The sequence below is a fragment of the Onychostoma macrolepis genome, chromosome 08 (assembly GCF_012432095.1).
Source record: "Onychostoma macrolepis isolate SWU-2019 chromosome 08, ASM1243209v1, whole genome shotgun sequence".
Classification (NCBI taxonomy): Eukaryota; Metazoa; Chordata; class Actinopteri; order Cypriniformes; family Cyprinidae; genus Onychostoma; species Onychostoma macrolepis.
The window spans coordinates 24,599,564-24,621,799 of record NC_081162.1 but is presented as its reverse complement, the minus strand read 5'-3'; the positions used below and the strand labels follow the sequence as shown (position 1 = coordinate 24,621,799).

General features: G+C 37.9%; 2 protein-coding genes across 3 annotated transcripts; one reads left to right on the top strand and one right to left on the bottom strand.

Annotated features, from left to right (window-relative positions):
* Positions 1-827: 827 nt before the first annotated feature.
* Positions 828-13,650, bottom strand: mecp2 (methyl CpG binding protein 2). Of its 2 annotated transcripts, none has more exons than XM_058784952.1 (3): positions 13,496-13,650; positions 8,748-9,116; positions 828-7,314 (listed from the first exon to the last, which is right to left on the bottom strand). In XM_058784952.1, the coding sequence occupies exons 1-3, from the start codon at positions 13,525-13,527 to the stop codon at positions 6,090-6,092; spliced, it is 1,626 nt and encodes a 541-aa protein (XP_058640935.1). In that variant the 5' UTR covers positions 13,528-13,650; the 3' UTR covers positions 828-6,089. The 2 variants fall into 2 exon arrangements, with proteins under 2 accessions (XP_058640935.1, XP_058640934.1); XM_058784951.1 differs by having other exon boundaries at positions 8,748-9,119; positions 13,496-13,594.
* A 2,388-nt stretch (positions 13,651-16,038) lies between these two features.
* On the top strand, positions 16,039-21,989 carry LOC131545916 (uncharacterized). Its single transcript, XM_058785134.1, has 9 exons — positions 16,039-16,501; positions 16,984-17,157; positions 17,248-17,405; positions 18,154-18,352; positions 19,273-19,369; positions 19,492-19,663; positions 19,748-19,897; positions 20,466-20,587; positions 21,648-21,989. Exons 1-9 carry the CDS (start codon positions 16,260-16,262, stop codon positions 21,711-21,713), a joined length of 1,380 nt encoding a protein of 459 aa, XP_058641117.1. The 5' UTR covers positions 16,039-16,259; the 3' UTR covers positions 21,714-21,989.
* The last annotated feature ends 247 nt before the right edge of the window (positions 21,990-22,236 follow it).

Sequence of the window (22,236 nt, the reverse complement as noted above, 5' to 3'; positions counted from 1 at the left end):
AGGAATTATTTTATTGTTAGATTTTAAATCAGCGGGGGTTGAGGCATCAAAAGTAACTAAGCTGTTTTATGGATGGTAACTGTAATATTATTACTGAAATCTTATTTGTAATTAGTTACACTACTAGTTACTAAGTGATATTATTACAGTAACTAAGTTACTAGTGACTAGTTACTGCCCAACACTGGTCCCAATGTACATACTACCCACCCATACCTGCCCTAATCACATAGAATTTAGGATGGATAGTATGCACATTGGGACGCAGGCTTTGTGAAGTTTCTTACATTAGTAGTTGAAATCTACTTGCATTACGTTTATTAATATTCATAGCTGAGTTAGTGAATTCCTTCGCCATCACGTCTAACTTACTCACATCTTCCATTTCCTTTTTTTTCCACATTTAGTAATAGGGTAAATTTCACTGTCCTGATATTAAGTGGTTTATTAATTTTGAGGCATTTGCTCAAAAATTTAAAGTGATGCAATATGCCAGACAAATTTATGTATTACAAACTTTTTTTGTGTGTGTGTGAGAAAGACATTAAAGTTTGCATTTGTATCAAAACATGAGATTACTATATGAACTTAATGTAAATTATGAGCAACAAGCATTGTTTTAATTCAAGTTCAACTGCAAAAAAAAAAAATTGCTTTCCAGATCACAGCCATTAGTACTTTTCCTTGTTTCCGTATTTTTCGAACATTATTAAATTATAGATAAAACCCTGATGATGAATAAAGAAACTGATTCGTTTCACAATAAGGAAACAACACTAACATTGTTTTGTTTGTGATGCGAGTCAAATAAATGTTTTAGACAGAGAGCAGGTAAATGTTGTTTACTATTGTGTATCTGTTACATACGGCAAACAAATGATACAGTAACACAGTACTATAAAAGTAGACACAAACTATACTTTTCACTTTCAGGAAGGCAAGGACTTAGCTTGGCAGATGGTGAATAACCACTGACACCTAGTCTGTAGGATTGTTTGGTTAAAATAACATTTTTTTTTTTAGATACATACTACCCATCCCTTTTATTTAAAACTAAATTAAAAAATAATATGAAAACAAAACAGCTTTGGACAAAGGTAAAAAATACATACAAAAAGTTAATGGGTGTCCTGCCGGGAAACATACTTTATAAAGTGCAGATCTCAGACTCGTTGTCCTTCCGGTCAAGGTTGAAGTTTTTTTGTCATAAAATGTAATGTGATTGGAAGATTATGTTTGAGGCCAAGTTTTTTTTTTTTCATGGTCATGTTAAAATGGAGAATATTTCCCAACAAACACACGTTACTTAATAATCTGTGAAACATTCAACATATCAGGGATGAAAAAACATCAAAATCCTATAGCTTTTTACATCGTCAATATTGCCCAAGTACATCTCCCTAATGTTATCCTTTTTTTTTCTCAATTAAGAAAATAAAGCAAGGCAAACATATTCTTGATCTCTATAAATCCTTAATACATCCAAAGCACTGAATACCAACAAGAGGCAAACACAGGACTCGGAATAAAAATACAACTACAGTATAAAGATAAATTCTATTACTGAAACTTCAAGGCACAAGACTATGTTAAATAGACCATGAACTTTCTACCACGGTGGAACTGGAATCTATTTCTTATAGTTTAACTTCTGTTTCATTTGACTTGAAATCGTCCTCCTTGCACGATTCAGAGTGCTGCATTTTAGTCGTAAGGGTACATTTCTTTTACTTCAGTCCTACTGTTACACAAATCAGAGACGTACTAAAGGAGAAAACTCATATCCAATCTGCTGGGTATACTATCGTACTATTGCTATGAAGATAAAATTTCCAAAGTTGGATTTATAATTGGAAAAAAAGAAAAAGGAAAATACTACTAATAAAAATAAATCTAACACAGAAATCTACAAAATTACTCAAGCCACTACAAGGAGTGGCGTTTGAAGCCCAAACTCCAGCTACCATCAGTTAAATCAAAAAATACTTCAATGAAAGAAATCTGTTCATATTAAACAGACCGAAGTGCACATCCTTCATTAAACAGAACACATTCAGTATTTTATACCTCATGAAACCCTTCGGATTCGGTTGGTGTGGTTGGGCTCAGCTCTTGGAGTGCTGTTTGAAAACATCTTATATATAATAGTAAAGGGCAAGCAATGTCCTATCTTCTAATGGCAATCATGCATATTGATACATGTTCACGTACATAGCATGTATTTTTGGCTACAGGGACACAAGGACATTCCAAAGCATATTTCACTGCCAGAGGCACAAACAACCCAAACAAACAAGGAAATAAAACAAACCAACATATATAAATAATAAAAGTAATCTTCTTATTCGGTCTTTACCCATTTGTAGGGCTCCATTTTTGTCAGTGGGCTTTGAGCGCTACAAAAGGCAAGAAGTTCATAAAGCAGAGGGTTCTTAACAATACATCATTTCTAGGTGGACACAAACGCCCAACCGATGGAAAAAAAGAAAAATGAACAACAATGAAACCCCAGTTACAACACACACACCAGTGCACGTTCTACCTATGAAAAATGACCAAATAAAATCCAAGCATTTGAGTAAATTCACCCTCCACGTTGCTTCAGTGGGATAAAGGTGTTTCTTTAGAATCAAAGGTCACTTCTACCACCTTAGTAAATCTCCCAAAATAAAGGCACTACCCTTTCTGTTTCAGCCAGACCGATGCAGCTTGTGAGTCGAGAGTTGAGTCGTAACTTCAATTCATGTCTGGAGGTTTCGTTCCTTCGCTACTGTTCTGAACCTGTAACTGAGAAATGTGCTTGCCGAGGAATCCATTCGTCTACCTCCGAATCTCCCGCCCAGGTTTAGTCAGACCAGGGAGACGTTCACCGCAGACAGGTCACAACGTCAGCCGCCGGTTATGTGAGCGCTCAAACTCTGCCGAGGACAGGGGGTGAGCCGGTGGTGTTTGCCTTTGCAGCGAGGACCAGACCGTGCGTTCCTCCGTCTTAAAAATCCATTTCCTTCATCTGCTTTTGACTACTTGAAATGATTACATAGCCCTTGTTCGGAGCGGAAACGCTCTTTTATTCTCTGTGCCTCTTCCCCGTGAGGGTCGAGGGAGCGGGAGGCTGGAGGAAGAGAATGGAGACGCTTTCAATCTTAAGACTTGAGGGGGAAAATAAATATGCAATGCTCCTCATGATTGTCAATCGTAATTTAATCTACACATTTAGCGACAAAAAAAAAAGAAAAAGAAAAAAATGAAGATTCCAGATAACGAGTCTACTCTGAAACACACTTGGAAAAAAAGGACCGGTAAGTTCTCTCTCGCATGCAACTGAACCCCTAAATGACAACAAGTATCAAAAACGACACCCTACTCTAGATGAACTACCAGACTACCAGAAGTGCTGAGTGTTATGACTCTGATTAAGGTTTAGATGTACATTTTTCAGCATTTATGTCAGTGACAATGCACATCCATCACCCAAGCCACAATAACTGTGAATGTATAAGATTTCATACACAAACAAAACTGAACACAATACTAATAATAGCAAATAATAGAAAAAAGAGCAACTCCTCTCACTCAAAACAGCAATTGCTGTCAAATACAAAATTTATAATCTGTGATAACATCAGACCCAGAGGTCTGTAATAATTGCTTTTAAACATAATCATTGAAATTGTATGGTTTGTTTGATTTGGATTTAATGTTTTATATATATATATATATATATATATTTGATTTATTTCTATTAGATTAGACCATCACACAGAGTTGCATGTAACTGTCAAACATCAGGACATTTACTAACTGCCTTTGTCATCTCATTACTGGCCATAAATATATGATCTCAAATACTTTAAGTTAGAGATGTTGTACTTGGACTCGGACTGCAATTATGAATTAACTCAGACTTGGATGCACTCGGGTGGAACTTGACACGGATTATGACATTTCAGACCTTCTTTACTTGAGTACAGTCGAATCCACATCATGTGTAACATGATAGATAAAAAAATAAGTAACAACATAAAATTAAGATGACAAGACATTAAAACGGTTTCCTTAGTCAACTCAACTGACTAAGGACTTTGACTCGACTCTGACCCAACACTATTATTAGTGAAATGTAGCCTTTATGCATGATAATTTGGTAAATATGGGGTATTTTTACAGAAAAAGAAGAATGGCTCTTTATAACGACATTGAACATGCATTCTATTCTAACACACATCTGAAGAAAGTTACAACCTCCGGACATGAAACAGAAGTCTGTGCAAGGCTAACCAGAAAAATATATGCAAATAAATTGGTAGGCTTCTCACAATTCCAATATTCGATTCTGTGAAGGTGTTTTAAAAGTAAGGTGCAATTCATCTAGAAGAAGAAACAAAAATGAAACAGAAAAAGTGCTGTAAAGTTTCTGTAAAATCCTAATCAATTTTACATAATCAACAAAGAAGAACTTCCTCAGTTTTGGTTCATAATTTCCTTAGGATTACGTTTCATCCCAAAGGTACAATCAAATTAATTACCAAGACATCTTTAGTATGTCCAATCTCGAACAACTTCATGCACGGAGCCGTGATTTGGTGTCCTTCTTTCTGATTGCAAATGTTCTCTCTCATTTTGAAAAAGAAGGCTTTAGAAAACTAATAGAACTATTCATGATTGCATGGTCTTGTACAATGTATGCAAGTTTTTCTTTCATTTGTTGCCAAGTAATGTTTTATAATACTCATAATTCAAAATATTCACGTATCTATAACATTTGACCCTCATCGTTAGTGCTGAACCTGGCTTTATGTACAAGAAAGACAATGTCGGAGTACTGTAATAAATAGCACGCAAAGCACGCAAACATCAGCAACCCATGCATTTGACACAGCTACAGCCTGACAAGACATTATATAAATATAGCCATCTATTAACTTTCTCGTCAGAATCGATTTTAGAACAGCAGCTCTATGGGATTAGTCTATAACCACACACACAATAAAACCAAAAGCTACATCATTTCAAACGGTATGCTTTTTTTTTTTTTTTTTTTTTTTGTTAGGGATTTGTGTCGCAAGAACACGAGGCCACTCTTTAAATTGTACTTCATGGAAAAAAAGCAGGTAAACATAACAAATTCCTTTTCTCATATTCTTTTACGCGAGTTGACATCTACTCCAGATGCTACACTGGACTGTGCTTTCAATATTCCCTAACAAATACATTTGTGCTTTATCTTCCCCACCGGAGAAAATGAAAAATAGAGCTTCCGCTCTAGTCGCATTTTCTCAGGCACCGCCAAAACAGGTGATTAGGTTAACCGAACTACTGATAGTTAATAGACATGTGCGCTTAAAATACCAACAACTCAAAGTAAATACTGTTTCCAAATTCAATTGATCTTCACAGGCCAACAGGCTGGAAATGTCAGCTTGGCACGAACCCACAACTAGGAAGTTCTTTTCTGTCGGAGTTAAGCTAGCGTCTTATTTCAAAGGTGAGGATGCTGCAACAGCTGCGTCCGACTCAAATGGAAAAGGTGGAGATCGGAAATGTGGCCCTTTTTTCTTCAGCTTGCCGTCGGATTTGCCCATTCGTTTTAGACACAAAAGGAAGAACACACTGATAGGACACCTTTTTGCTAGGGTTGAGATGACATGACTATGAGGCATTTTAGTACTTTCGAGAGCATGTTTGATCGGAAAGTTTCACTTTACGACAACTATGGCGTGTGACTTGTGCATCCATTACCACTTGAGTGTGTTTCTACTTCCTACAAGCTCTGACAGAGGAATAACTGGTTTAGGTGAGTGCTAAGATATACTAATACAAAGATATAGTGGGAAATAAAAGGAAACCATAAAGAAAAAGTCTAGCAGAGAATTCATCCGGAAGCAAAGAGAATTATCGCCCCGCGTCCAACCCACAGAGAGAACGAGACACAACAGCTGCCTTTTGTTTAAGTACGTTTACATTTTTGTATATTTTTGTTTCCTTTTTCTTTTTTTCCTCAGTAAAAAAGAACGAAAAATCACTCGTCTCGCCGCAACCGCCTCCAACTCTTCGCACGCAAAGCCGCTGCCGATCAGTCACTTAGTCAGTCAGCTCACTGGCTCGCTCACTGGTGTCCGGGACTCAACCGTTTCCTCTCGGCTCGGCCTCGGAACGGCGGAGGGAGGAACAATGTCTCTCAGCTCCTTGCCATCCCCCGTCACAGTCGCCTGCTGCCCTCTCAGGTCAGAGGAGGCCATCTTGCTTGCGTTCTGAGCGTCCCTGCTTGAGGAGCTATCAGTTCTGGCTTCCTCCCTGCAGGCCACATGCTCTGCTTTGGGCCTGGAGGTGCTCAAGTCCTGGGGTTCGTTTTCCGTGGTCGCAGGCGGCCCCCCTTGCGTGGAGTGACCCAGGGAGAGCTGGTGAGCCTGCGGAGTGTAGGTGGAGGGTGGCATGCCCTGCAGATGGTGGTGTTGGTGGTGGTGATGATGGTGGTGGTGTTTAAAGTGCTGCCCTCGCTGATCTCTCTTCTTGTGACTCTTCGGTCCACTGCCGCTGGTTGCCGTCCCACTGCTGCTGCTGCCGTTCCCTGGATCCGTGGACGCCTCTTTGTGCTTCCGGCCGGGATGCTTGTGAGACTTCTGTCCCGTTTCTACCTCCTCCCCTGTAGGGGTCACAGTTGATGCAGTCAGTCGTTTTGCTATCACCGGTGTGAACGTCTCCGTCGTGGAAGCGGCGGTGGATCCTTCCAACTCCTCTAAAGTCTCTCGAGTTTTGCGTTTCTTGATGGGAAGTGCCCTCTCCTGAACAGGCTTTACGGAAGACTCCTTCTGAGCTTTTTTCTTGGCCTCGGCGGTGAGGATGGCTGCGGCGGCGTACGCGGCGGCTGAGCCCGTCCCCACCGCCGACTGCGAAGCAGCTGCTGGCTTGCGGCCACGTTTTTTGGGCGTGCTTGGCGGTTCCTGTTCCGATTTCCGCTTGCGGCCTCGGCGCACTTTGGCAACTGCCGCTTGCCCCACTGGAGCCCCTGGTTCAGTTTTGGGGGCCACAAAGGGCATCTTTACTAGGAGTTTTCCTGGACTCTTTTCTATGACACGCTTTACAGCCACCCCTTCCGTGGCCTGCCGTACCTTGCCGCTGCCTTTTGGCCGCCCCCTCCCGCGACCGGAAGGTTTGACCACTTTAGGCTTCTTTGGCGGTCTCTTTTCTCTGCGAGAGGGGCTCCCGCGGCCCGTGACTGTGAAGTCAAAGTCATTGGGATCCGTGGTGGTATCGCCCACCTTTTGGAAGTACGCCATGAGCTCCACTTTGGAACGGAAGGCTTTCCCTTCTGGGCTGAAAAAAACAAAAACAATATATTTTGTATTATACAAATTGATGACTGTAATTTTGTGAAACCAATTTGAGAGCTTGAGAAAGTTTATGTGCACTACATTAGAATTTTTAAATCAAATATGAATATTTTCTTGAATTCCACTTTTATTCTTATTAAGCACCCTTTAATAAAATGAAATAAAAGGAAAAAAATCCATCATGGGAAGTAAATTGTACAAACCGTAGTCCAAATATAAATATTTTCTTTGATTTCACATTTATTTTTCATTAAGCACCTTTTAATAAGAATAAAATGAAATCAAAGAAAAAAAATCAGTGGGACACATGACACATCAGTCAGTGTTGAACAGCATGCACCTCTATTCATTATGTCAAATTGTTTGGCAGAACAACACACTTCATAACACTGAATTATTTAGCCATACAACAAATCATATAAATCAATCCACATTCGGCTCTAAAACACAAATCTATGTGACCCCGACCAGTGTAATGCACAACTCTCTCTCAATACTTGTAATTTATATTTATTGAACAACCACTGACTTGTTATATCATGCTTCAAATACTGCTGGGACCTGTTACACAAGCTCGTCTTACACTGGAAGTGGCACGCCACCTCAGACAAATCAGCCATGAATCCGTGATTAAAAGCCCGTTCATATCAAGAATGATAACAATATTAGCGTCCACACCAGCACACAACAACGCTCTGTTTATTATAAGCACATGCTGCATTTATGTCATCTGCCCCTTTAAATGCTCGAGCTCTGTAAAGCAGAATGGATTCTGATTGGCTGTCTATGTTTTTCTCATTCATTAGCTAGAAAAAAATCATTTTGGAAATGATTTCAACTATACTGATCCTCCGTGCTGTTATCATTAAAGTTGAAGCTCTGGTGTGGACTCTGCTATTCTTTTAAATTTAGAATGATTATTAAAACTGTATCTTTATCGGTGTTAACGGACCTTCAGACTTCAATGATAATAAAATGGGAAAGTTTCTTACTCAAAACATCACTATAAAACTGACTTTGTATAGGCCGAATGTTAAAACTACATATAAATATGGTGAGGAATAAAAGATCATTTAAAATTGTAGGCCAGAAACCAAAAACATCATAAGCTGGCTTTGACGTAACGGACCGAAGTATATAACAAATAAGATTCAAATAAACAATTCATGATATACGTAAACATATGTAAAAGGGGAATATAGCATATCAAATGAGGGCCTAACTGGTACTTCCAGTGTTAACAGGTTTAGTTGTGCCGTCCCTTTTAATCAGCAGTCAAAGACTCTCTAAACACAATAACTTAACTTTCATGATGACTGATTTGTTGCATGTGTGTCATTTGGACACAGCATTACGAAACGAATATCATCACAGTCGCTCACAAAAATGCACTAACTTCCTGCAACTTGTACTAACTTGATCAGGTAGACATCAAATTTTCCAGCGGATCGCCCCGACTTGCGCTGTTTCAGCTTGCGCGTCCAACCTTGAGGCAGTGAAGGGTCGTCATACAGTGGGCCTCTGTCCCGAATGATGGAACGCCGCTGCTTGGCCGATGCGGAAGATTCTGGAGCGCTGAGAGCAGCTCCAACTTCAGGGTCAACGGGTTCAGACTTCCCTGCCTCCGTCTGTTGTCCAACATCCCCCTGCGTAAGGAGGGGCGGGGGAGGAGGAACGGACACTGTGGCCTCGAGTTTTTCCACATCTTGCCGTTCCCTTTTGTTTTTCTTCTGCTTCTGCGTCTTGTCTTTTGAGCCCTCCTGGTCTTCATTCTTGTCCTCACCTCTGCTGACAACACAAGAAATAAGTGGCACACTGAGACAGGATGACAGTCTTACGGGTCCGTATTCAAGTCAACCGCTTGTCTAAATGTCTATGAAGTATTTTTTTAAACTGAACAGAAGTGCTGCGCTTGCACGTTTGCCATCGTAAATTCAATATTTTGGCATCAAAGCATGCTCATTTTCAGATCACACAAGCTCTATTTAATATCACCAACGAGCAGGCGAGATGTGGCCTGAATTTGAAGTGTTAGCATAAAACTCGGTTAACCGAATAAATTGATGCAATTCGCATCTTAACATCTTTAGGCGTCATGTGAAACCTGAGTCTAGAATGTGTCTATTATGTAACTTCAGGAGAACCACGTTCAATTTGATTTCCACTCCGCTTACAGACACACGGAAACCACCCTGGAGGTGTCAAGACATCCGTGTCAAGCAAAACCTTGACGTGGAGGTTGAATCATTGTGTCTTCAGAGGACAGAGGAATTTCCCGCTTGTCTGTGGCTTGTCCCTCAAGGCGACAACAAACTCTTCGTAATTTTTACACAATGATCAACTTAATTGGCAGATTACGCTAAAAACATATGTTTATGGTGGTCACAATATTTAGCCCATAAAAACATCAGATCCCAATGAAACAAATACATGGTGAACTTCATTTCCATACTGACAGCAAAGAAAAACAGAGATTTAAAGGGAAAAAAATAACTAACCAAAACATGCTGCCTACTTATTTTGAACTTTTGCTTCAGTCGTCTCTTACTATACTACTTGCCTACTTTCAGTTTACAAAACTTTCACAGCCAGACTGAATTAAATGACACATTTTTTAGATTTTCTTAGCATTTACAGTTACTCTACCAGGGTGGAGACTGCAACAGATCCCACATGTTTTAAGCTCAAATGCTGTCACTTTCGATGACAGTAAAGTGTTGAAATTCGGAAGGCAAACTCAAGCGATGAACACATCCACAAAGTTTACCAGGCACATAAAGCTGAAACAAACAGTTACTTTGTTCTTTTATGTTGCACTCACTTTAACATTGACTAACAGTCTGCAAAAAAAAAGTTTCAGTACATCAACACTTTAGAATCACACAAGTTAAAAACAAACATTCATTAGACGCTATTCAATTTTAGCACATTATCATGCTATATTGCAAATAAAGGTACATATTTGAATTCTATTTAGCCAATTTATGACTATACGTGCTGCACTTAGTATGCATGTGAAGTATAGCTAGAATATTTCATCTGCACTATGAACCGTGAGCACTATGAGCTAACAATGTGGAGTAGCATTTCCCACAATGCAATTTTACAGGTTTTAAAACTTTAGTAGAGAGCAACAGTTGGGTTCCAGAAGCAGAAATCACATTTTCACCAAAGAGGACTTGATTTTTTAACAATAACATATAAACCTTTCAAGAGCTCAAAGACTGTTATGCGATCATATCATATATGCTTCTGTAGAAGTCAGCGAAAACTTCCTTTTTAAAAGTTGCTTAATATAAATTAATTAAAAAAAATAAAAAAAAGTTAAACAGTGAAATTCCCAGTGAAAAACTATGCTATTCATAATCCTAAAACATTTATATAGAAATGGAAATCGCAGCAAAATAGTTCTGCAGTGACCGCTCACCCTCAAAAAGCATTGCAAATAAAATCATCAAGTCTCGAACTACTTAAATCCATATATATATATATATATATATATAAATATTCTGCAATGAGCATTATTTAGAATGTAATGCTGTTTTGCTTAAAATCAACCAGTTTTAGTTTTCACATTTTTTAAAACAATTGCATCACAACGTTTCATAGGATGAGTAGTTATATTGAAGGCCTGGCAACCCTTTAAAATGATTTAAATGCTTGGTGACACATAAAAGAGGACTGACAGCATGAGATAAAGAATCCTTCAAGCAGTCAGGATCAAAATGATATTAAAACTAAAAAAACAAAGTGGTTTCCACTTGACTTTTAAATAAAACGCTCTTAAAATAAGTTTAAAAGAATGAACTTCTAGTGTTTTAACTAATAAACCCAAACAAACTTCTACAGACTGCGCTACATTCTCAGTGATATTCACTTGACTTCTTGATTTATATCTTTTGAAGAGCAAGTGTCGTGAAAATGCATTTCTGCAATTACTTTGTTAATAAACCATCCAAGAAAATAAGTGTTATTTTAAGCAAAACCTGCATCACATAATCACTTTAGCAGAACATATATGCCAATTCTGACATAAACATTTTTGGGAAGTTCACATCTTGCGATGTGACTTGCAAAACCTTTTTTTAATATATTTTGCATATATGTTATGTATGCAACTTTTATGAGCTCCTGTTAAATGAGAAACTACATGGAATATTTGCATTTCGTCAATATTTGTAAAATGATCCACACTGCAGGACCACCTAAAATGAGTCGAAGACAATTACGTGATTAAAAGTCCAGTCACATAAACTAATACAAGTTCCCTTATTTACATACATTTTAACTTAATCTTATGCGTTCACATTTATTAACTTACAACTGTATCGTGTGTGGCATGCTCCATGAAATTATTGCTAGGGCAGATACTGGATCATTTGGGGTAGATGAGATATTCTGTTTGTTAGCCATGGAATAATTTAGAGATCTGACCTTAAGCACGAACTACCTATTTATGAGATGAACACAAATGAACACCAGCACGTCGTAAGTTTTCTTTAAGCCACGACTTTTTTGGGGGCAACTCAATTAAAGAACCATAATGAAAGCTAACTGGTATTGGTCATAATTAAGTTTTTATTGTGAACGTTGACTGTTCAGTTTAGTACTAAGTAGGAGGCAGTGAAGGCCTATACTAACCTGAATATGTGCATTAGACAGCTCCTCTTATGCAACCTTATCAAATATGAACAATTATTATACAATGTTTGACAATCAAGGACCATGTTTAACCATCTTTGAAAAGACATCGGAAAACTAGAGACGGAGAGATGGTAACGGTGATTATTTGAACTTCCTTTTGACTCATGATGTTGAAAATTTGCCCCACTGTAAAGTTGTAAAATAACAATTATTAGAGAACGTTTTAAAAGAACATATTCTTTCAGTTTTTCTACTTCAAGATTTAATGTTTAATTCAATGTTACGTGCCATTTTCTGTAGGCTAACGTTTTGTAAAATTTACCACGTTTTTATTCATTTTTATTCCATTTTTTTCCTAGTACATTTCAAAACAACATTTTAGTGAGTAAATAAAATTCATATCGTTCAAAATAATAACTTGTTTGAGTTAAAACTATAAAATATTCCACAGCTGGCAAACAAAATGTTTCATCTAGCCAGTACCTGCCCTAGCAATGAATTCATGGAGCATGCAACACAGGAAGAAGTTGCACAGGATGCAAGTTGAGCCTTCCAGACCTGTCACAAGTAGAAGACATGAAGCACTGTGTCTTGCATGTCACTCAGTTCGTGCAAATCCCCCTGCGGTCGACCACACACACACGTACAGACAAATATGATGCTGCTAGATCCGTTAGCTGGCTACCGGAAGTCAGCTCAACAATATCACCAGCCTGCTCTCACATGGGAGTGCCTTGTGCATTACTAAAGCAAGCTGACTATCTATATTTCAGTGATTCGAGAAGCACAACAGTGTGTTTTGCACCTGGAGTTACATGGATTGCATGCTGCAGGGGCAAAACGAGCAGCAATAACAACACAGAAAAACGCACGCACAGTGACATCAGGCAGAGAAATAGCACACTGGCCAACTTGCTTGCATATGCAAACTTGGTACCTGATGATGCACAGAGCTACCTACACACACTGGACTAAAACGCATCTTAACCTCATTTCTAAGCACTTAGGCAAGCCTTTCCACAACAGGACAGGCAGTTCTATCTGGAGCAAATCTCATTTCGGTCCCCTGCCTTGTCCTGCAGCGCCACAAGCGAGCTAACTTACTTCAGTCTGCTGTTTTTGACAGCTAGCGAGCGGCTTCGGGATTAAACAACACAGGAGCGCCGTAACATTCGCGCGAAAGAGCCGCGAATATCAGCAAAACAAAACATGTGCGCGTCCAAACCCCCAGGCAGCCCTTCGCTCCAGATTTCAGGCGAGTTTTTGAAGTAACGTCAGAAAACGACACCGGACTAAAGCGTGCCGCACAAAGTGTCCGCTGATCGTGGAAAAAGAGCGGGAGAAATGCGAGTGACGTATTCTCAACGCCTTCGCGGGCTAGCGCGGCTAACATTTCCCCCCCTTCAGCCTGCGCCTGCCTGACAAAATATCACAGCGACGATCAAAACCGACGCCATCGCCGCTCGCGACGCCTGACATTGGAATCCGTGACAATGGGAATGGATGCGATTCACACTTACAGTCTCTCCTCTCCGCTCTCTGCGGCGGCCATTTTTATTTAAATAAATAAATTTCCAAAAAATCACGCAACATCTTTGTGGGTACCCCTCACCCTCCTCTCCCACTCCCTCTAACACAACACCATCCTTCGGACGCGAGATCTCGCGAGAGGTGGGGTGGAAGCAAAAGGGGGTAGCGCGTGCGTTCTCGCGAGAGCTGAGAAGTGGATAAGCAGAGAGGGAAACAACGTCCAGGGCGAGGAAAGCTGCATTGCACACCAGAATAATAGTGCCTAACTGTATTATTTCAATCTGCGATAAAGTCCTGTTTCTTTGGGATAAATCCATGTCAAGTTTTTGAATGTGCTCTCGGATATTTTTGTCTTGTGATAAAAGTATAGATTAGTAAAATTTATAAACACAACAAATTTTCAAACAGGTCTGCACATCATATATGGGAGACTAGGAGTGTCACCAAAAAATACATTTTTATTAACATTTAATTCACATAGCCTATGTGACCCTGGATTCTTCTTTTATGCCAAAAATCATTAGGATATTAAGTAAAGATCATGTTCCATGAAGATATTTTGTAAATTTCCTACCGTAAATATATTAAAACTTAATTTTTGATTAGTAATATGCATGGCTAAGAACTTCATTTGGACAGCTTTAAAGGTGATTTTTTTTTCAATATTTAGATTTTTTTGCACCCTCAGATTCTCGGTCAAATATTGTCCTATAACAAATCATACATTAATGTAAAGCTTATTTATTCACCTTTCAGATGATGTATTTCCAAAAATTGACCCTTTGTGACTAGCTTTGTGGTCCAGGGTCACATATATTTTTATAAGTCTTAAAAATTAAAAACATTGCAAATACAGCAATTATACTGTACATTGTTTGAACATTAAAAAAAAAAGCATACGACACTTTGCTTTTTAAATCCATTTTTGATGCCGAATTGCTTGTTGTTGTTTTTTCAACTGATCGAAATTACAAACCTAAGCCAGCAAGAATAAGGCTCTTTATGCCAGAGAAATTCATATGTTGTGCAATTTTAACTTTCTTCAATTACACATTTTGCTTGACATTGACATTTTCATCGGTCCAGCTGTGAGCAATCAACAAGTGTTGTGGGGTGATGTTTGCAAGGTTGACGTTTGTAATCAATTTTTTTCCCAACTTCCTCTTTTGACACATGAATGCGATAATGAGGTAATAAAAAGAAAGAAAAAGAAGAAATGAGAGTACTATTAGGGGACGTCTTTACTTAGAGGCCTACAGTTGAAAAAGTGGTATATTCACAGACTTGGTAGAAAGCAGAAAAGAAAGACACTTAAAGAAATGCACATGTATTACCTTTAAAACTGAGTCAACATCAAATGCAAATCAAAGACTATAGAATACTCTTAAAGGAACTTTGATGCAAATGATATCATGAAAAACTCTGCCATATGAATTTTAAATGTCCCATCCATATTAGATTTTACGTGGTGAGATTTGTATGTATTTGGATTGGAGTTCTTTAATGTTTCCTTACATTCAGCTGACGTTATTTTAGTCTCCCGTCTTCCTGCAATCAAAAAACACTTGCTTGGGTATTCAACAACACTCGCATCTGAAATAGCAAAAACAGAATAAATCTGACAGCTACAATTTCTTGAGAGGCACTAAATCCATACTAAACCCATCACTAGATAGGCTTAGAATAGAATATAATGAAATATGTACAATGTTAGATAACAGACAAAAATAAGCAGATGAATGCTCTACTGGGACATTTCACAGCCCCATATTTTAAATCGGAGGCATCTTAGTCGTTTTCGATAGCATTTTTGCACCATGCTTAATTTCTAACCCTGTCTGTAAGACACAAAATAGTAGCGACAGAGTGATATATATCGGCAAGGCCTATTAAACAGCATATATTTGGCCATTTTAAGATGTTCAGCACGTTGATAACTGTGCATGCAGTGCTACAAATTACATTTCCTTCTCAGTACCAGGAAACTACCAACAGTTGTCAACACATTTGAACAAACAATTTTTTTGTGTGTGTTATATATAGAGAGAGAGAGAGAGAGAGGATTAAGATTTAAATGAATAGGCCTATTTTTATTTAGCAATGATGCATTAATTAAAATGTGATACTTTAAAATAAATGTATCAAAAAATATGAAGCAGCACAACTGTTTTCAAATAATAAGAACTGCTTCTTGAGCAGCAAGCAAATCTGAAAGATCATGTGACTCTGAAGACTGGAGTAATGATGCTGAAATTGTAAAATACGACACAATAGTACTGTTTTTACTATATTTTTGATCAAATAAATGCAGCCTTGGTGAGCATAAACAAAAATATTACGGTCCCCAGACTTTTAAACGGTAGTGTATTTGTAAGAAACATTTCTGAAAACTTAAGACATGGAAGGAAATTGATTTGTATGGAAATTAATCTGATGTGGTGTATCAAGGTCTGAAGGTTAAACATAATGCAAAGCATACAGCGCTGCATACTGAGGTGGATTTGATTGTGCGCGCGCGTATAGAATGTAGTCTGCTCCACAACATCGCGTGGACTGATGCGAAACCACAGGCCACATTCACCTATTCTCCAAAGAGCCTGTAGGCGGAACCACTGCCGTTCATGGCGATTAATGACACAAATTGAACGGCGTGAAAGCCTTTGGGTTTTCCTATTAGTCATACAATATTGATTGAAGATTTGCTTGTTTTTAAACCACTTCTGTTGTGTGTCCAACAACTCCTCGCGTTCTGCAATGTGGTCCACGGAATTTTCGGCCATCGCTGTTGTTGTTGTTGTCTGTGCCGTGAGTAGCGATAGAAGTTTGGAGGACAAGGGCCGCGTTGAATTGCAGCGAGCGCGTGAACTGTCGCAGCTGCCGCGTTATGGCGAGTGCTGGTCTCGAGCGCTGGAGAAAATACAATCGAGCTGCAAAGAGTTCAGTGATGATGTGCAGAGCAAGATCGCCTTGTCCTTCACGCACTGCCACCTGCAAAGGTCAACAGCTCATTTTATTGGAATCAGCTGAAAAACAGGTGGAACCAGCTTAAGGTTCGCTGGTCTTCAGTGGTTTACGGTCAGTGACCCTTAACAGACCATTGGTGCGTTTCCCTGCTGTTGGGAAACGCACCCCAGACTGGGAGACCAGCGAACCAGTAGGAAAGATGTGTTTCACTACAGTTTAAGACCAGTGGTTCTCAACCACTTTTGCATCAGGACTCAGATTCTATCTAGCTGTTTTTCATTTTATTTGAAGCAAAAGCAAGTGTTTATATTAACAAATCAATAATTTATATGGCTTAATATGTTTATATGGCTTAATTTTATTCAGTATATTAAAAATGCATTATTTGCATTTTATTTTCATTAACACTTTTTTATTCATTGCATTTCGAGTCACTAGTTTAGCCACAATGTTTTGATTTGGTTCAATGTTAAATATTCCCTGTCTTCTGTCTCTGTCTAATAATTTATTGCAGGTCAGGTCGTAGTTTCCCAGAGTGTCCTGAAGATAGTGATGTCAAAACCTGCACCCAAGACATGGATCCTGTGGCCTTCAACACCTACACTGAGTTTTTTACCCATGCACACAGTATATGTCATTACTTACAGAGTGAGCGCTGGCAACGAAGAGCTGAGAACACTATTCACCGGTACAAAGGTCCCTAGATGCATATTTTGAATATGAAAGGTATTTATGTGCATAAAATATTAATGTGAGCCAATGTTCATCTGTGTTTCAGGTTGACTGAGAGTTCAGCGGGGGTTGCAGAGCAGTTGGCCTCCACCCAGCGGATGGCAGAAGATCTGGTCGTGGCCCAAAGTGCCGCGCTGAAATCCCAGGAAAGCATCCTACGCAATGGAGAGGAACTCAAGAGCACCCTGCAGGACTCCACTCAAGGTGATGGCCAATACATAAAATAGAAGGAAATGTGCTTATTGAAGTATGATATCTGGTTTAGAATCACTGATTTTATTGCTTAGTTTTAGCAATAAAATGTTAAAATATACTTTTAAATTATATAAAATGAAATTACATTTTATAGGCTTGCTAATTTAGGCATCGTGTTATGATGTACAGTACAAAAAATAGATATTCATTTTGAGTTTTAATAAAATTATATTTTGCAGTGTTATTAATGACTTTAAATGAGTATTAAATTATAGCAGAGGTCATTTAAATGTAATATTTGGGGAAATGAGCATGCACACTGAAATATTCAGTATTACAAAATGTGTAATATTTGCCAGTAACCAATATGCTACTGATATATTATATACATCCTTTGTAATTACTTACAGCTCCAAGGTCTAAAGGTCAAAGGTCAGGTTGAGATGTCACAATCCTCCTCTCTCTTATCATTTAGATTCTCAGATCATCGCTGACTCTTTTACACTTATTTTATGTCAGTTCTTGCAAAAATCTGCAGTTAAATTTATTCTGGAATTAATTCACTCTTAACCACTTAACATGCAGACTCCATTCAGACTGTTTTGTAGATAATTTCAGCCTGACAGAAATGTCTTATTTTTTGCATGTTGTAGAGATGAGGCAATCAATGCCAATCAAAGTGAAGTATGTACTTGACCTCAAAATGTCTTGTCTTTTACCTCATTCTTTGCTTGTGTGCTGTGCTAAAATGTTTCAGGCCTGAGAGATGTGTTTGCGGAGATGAGACATTCTGCACAGGAGCAGCAGGTGGCATTTGCGGAAATCTTTAACCGTGTAGCTTTCCTCCAGAGCTTCATTATGTCTGAAACGCACACGTTTAGTTCCCTCTTCTACAACTCCCTGGGCTTTGGCACCTCTTTCCTTCTGACTTCTGTCCGGCGCACAGCTGGAGCAAGGTGAATATAAACCTGATTGGCCAGTGCAGTGATTCTAGAATAGATGATGCTGTAGAAATAAGTAAAAGGGTAATTTCTTTTTTTTTCTTTTTTAATTTATCCAGATTTCTTTTTCTTTCTTTTTTTTTACCTAAATATTTTTTTTCATGACCCTTAACTGACCCTTTCTAAAGAATTAAAAATATATATATATTTTATTTTTGCTGCAGTTTTTATTTTATTTTATAATGTTTCTGTGTAAACCTCCTCTTTGCATGTGAAATGAGAACTGGCACTTCTCTTTTGGTCTCAGGTTGCAGGTTTTGTTAGATCAGTATTGTTTTTAACCGTCCTATCCTTTAATAACAGCCTGTATTATTTTTTGAAATGATCACAAAGCACTCCACACTGAAATGTTCCACTCAGGCTGTTAAGATCAGACTGAAATGATCAGGGATCTTAGCTGTTTGTTGCACTGGTTGGACAAATATTCCCACCTCAGAGTAGACATTATTGTGCATGTGTTCAGATTTATGCATATATCTTGCATCAGACATGTGCACAAATTCGTAAAAAGCCATTTCAAAAACTTATTTTTAGTTTAATATTTTAATTTAATTCTCATTTGAGAATTAGTGTGTTTCATAGTAGGCATCATGTGTGCATATGTTGAAATTTATTCATCTGTCTGACGTCAGAAACTTGCACAAATTTGGAAAAATAAATTTTAGAAGCTAATTTTTAATTAATTGAATTTATTTTTAATTTAATAAGTTTTGAACTGTTTCTGTAGTAGGCATCATGTGTGCATATGTTCAACTTTAGAAGCTTTTAATTTAATTATTTAAATTCTGAATGTGGTTTGTAGTACATTGTACATCACATTGACCCTTTTAATAAAATTACTCCGACTTTGACTGATGTATCATGTTTCATTTTAGATTTTTCCTTTTTGGACTTGTGGCTTTGAATATATACCTCGAAAGGATGATCTGTAGGACAGTGTTGGAAAACGAGGACCATGGTTTTCAACAGATGGTAAGACTACTGCATAATACTGACGTGGTCAGCGTTGTCTAGGTTTAAAGTGTGGAATTTAAGCAAAATCTGCATACTGTCAATCATGGTTTTATAACAAATTTTTTTTCTCTTTTGCATAGGAGAAAATCGCCTTTTTAGTTGGTCTTCTAAGAAAATCCATGGTTCTAATTGGCTGCCTTGTTCTGCTGTACTTCGCTCTGCGCTACCGCAATATCAGCCGAGAGAGTCTTGAAATTCTGAAGGAGCTCAAAGAGACTCGCTCTGATCTTCAACAGGCCTTGCAAAAAGCAGGTATCTCCAAGAGAGCAGGTACCTTGACATTTAAAGGGTTTAGTTCCAGAATTTGTTCTTGATCTTTCTTATGATACCTTCTAGAATGTCTCTCGGCATCTGTGGATGAATGGAAGAGGTCCAGACAAAAACATTGGCAGAGCAAGTGTGAAGAGAGAGATGACAGTGTAGTTGTTCTGCATCCCTCTAGCGTCGTGAATGCGGCCCTGTCTACATTCTCTGCGTCTCCAGACAGTAAGCGCTGCTTCTGAAAGTGCTGACATTTTAATCAATCTGCATGTTTCAGAATGTGTCCTGAGCTCAAATGTGACCCTGGAGCACAAAACCAGTCATAAATCACACGGGTATATTTGTAGCAATAGCCAACAATATATTGTATGGGTCAAAATGATCGATTTTTATTTTATGCCAAAAATCATTAGGATGTTAAGCAAAGTTAATGTTCCATGAAGATATTTTGTTAATATTTCCTACTGTAAATAAATCAAAACTTAATTTTTGATTAGTAATATGAATTGCTAAGAACTTCATTTGGACAACTTTAAAGGTGATTTTCTCAATATTGAGATTTTTTTGCACCCTCGGATACCAGATTTTCAAATAGTTGTATCTCAGCCAAATATTGTACCATACATCAATGGAAAGCTTATTTATTCCACTCAATTAAAAAAAAATGACTGGACCCTTATGACTGGTTTTGTTTTTTGAAAGATACGTAGTTCGTTGTTATGTAATACGCTGTTAGTGTTCTAATTTGTTGAACTAACATCCTATTTTCAATGTAAATTAATATTGTCATCAGCAAAACATTATGAGACACGGAGCACCTCAGAAGCCCTGAAGAGACGTCAGCGGCGCACGTCAGAGTCTCGTTCCCGGACGTCTTCTGTCACGGTGTACAGTGTGCTGGTGGATGACAATGAGGTGCTGAACATACATTAATATATGTATTAATGTTATAGGAATGTGTTTATAAAGTGGTTCCTTTCCAGGAAGATTATTAGTAAATAACTTTAGAAGCTTATTTCATAATTAGGGACAAAGTTTTGGAGTTTGAATGCGTTTCATAGTACAGTGAACTTGATATTGACATTGATGCATTGTTTCATTTTAGATTTTTCCTTCTTGGACTTGTGGCTTTGAATTTACATCTTGAAAGGATGATCTAATTAATGTGGTTACATTCCAGGAAGATTATTAGAAAATAACTTGCATTTCAATTTGTTCCTCACACACATTACCGCACTGCATCATATTTACTGAAGAAAATCCAATACTTGTTTCTTATTGATTTTGCGGTGTTAATTGTTGAAGGCTTATTCCTGATTTCGAGGTAAGAATTACAGCCAGTGATAAAAGAAAATGCAAACATGAGCCAGTTGTTTTCTGCAACATCTCTGGGTGTTTTGCTACATCCATAGAGTGACAGGAAATTGCAGATTATGTGAATAAAGCTTATTTATAAACCTGTGTTTATGTAAGCGTTTGAACATATTTTTCCACTCCTTTGCAGATAAACCTTTTGACATTTGATTTTGCTATTATGATAAGTGCTTTAAAGCTGATATATATATATATATATATATATATGAAAATATACTAAATTTAGTATTATTTTGTGGGAAAATCTGTACATGATGGAAAGTTTTTGATATTTTTTAAACGCAGCTAATCAAATTAGATAATATTAGGCCTTTTTTTTCACAAATCAGCTGATCCCCCCCCCCCAAAAATGCAGGGCTGTGAAATATTATATTGAAAATTTTCACTCGTTCAACAAAAACATAATTTGTCAGTCATTTTTGAAGTTTCTGAATTCTCAGCTACATACAGACATTTCTAGCACTTTTCTCAATAATATTTATCCATTTCTAGCAGAGTAATTATAGATGTTTATTGCAAAAACCGCATGGCATGTGTTTTCCAGCTGTATTTTGCTTGAAAATGTCTGTATGCTAATGCATTCTCATCCTTTCCCCAACAGCCGAGGTATAGCCTGAGAAGTCGGAAATCTTTGTGTGGTCCAGAAGTTAGCAGAGCGAAGGACTGATGCAGAATATCAGAAAAAGATTTGATTGCCACCTAAAGATCTGATCCAGTGAATAACAGAGATGCTTGATCATTAGAGTGATCTAAAACCTCTGAAAGATGGAAGATCACAGACATTTTATCCATTTTGAGTGTATGCTTCCTTTTTAATTTTTAAATATTATATTTGTTTGTTTTTTTCAGATGTGTTGTTTTTACATAACCAATAAATAAATTCCAGTGTATCAACTGAAAGTAAACTTCTTGACCTTTAATACAAGCGCAGCAGGTTATTTGTGTATCTGACTTTATAAGCAAGACTGACATCTAATGGTCAAACTGTGTAATTGACGCCAGCAATTACAGAAAAGGCTCAAACCACCTTCCTTAGTCAAATACCGTCATCACAGTAGTTAGTGGTGGGCAGGTCCTTTTTGCTCTTTTTAAGTTAAAAGTAGATTGAATTCTGTACTATATATGACAGTTGCAGGAATAGATTTAGAATGGTCTGTATGTCCTTTTAACTCCAGTGATTAAGCAGTGAT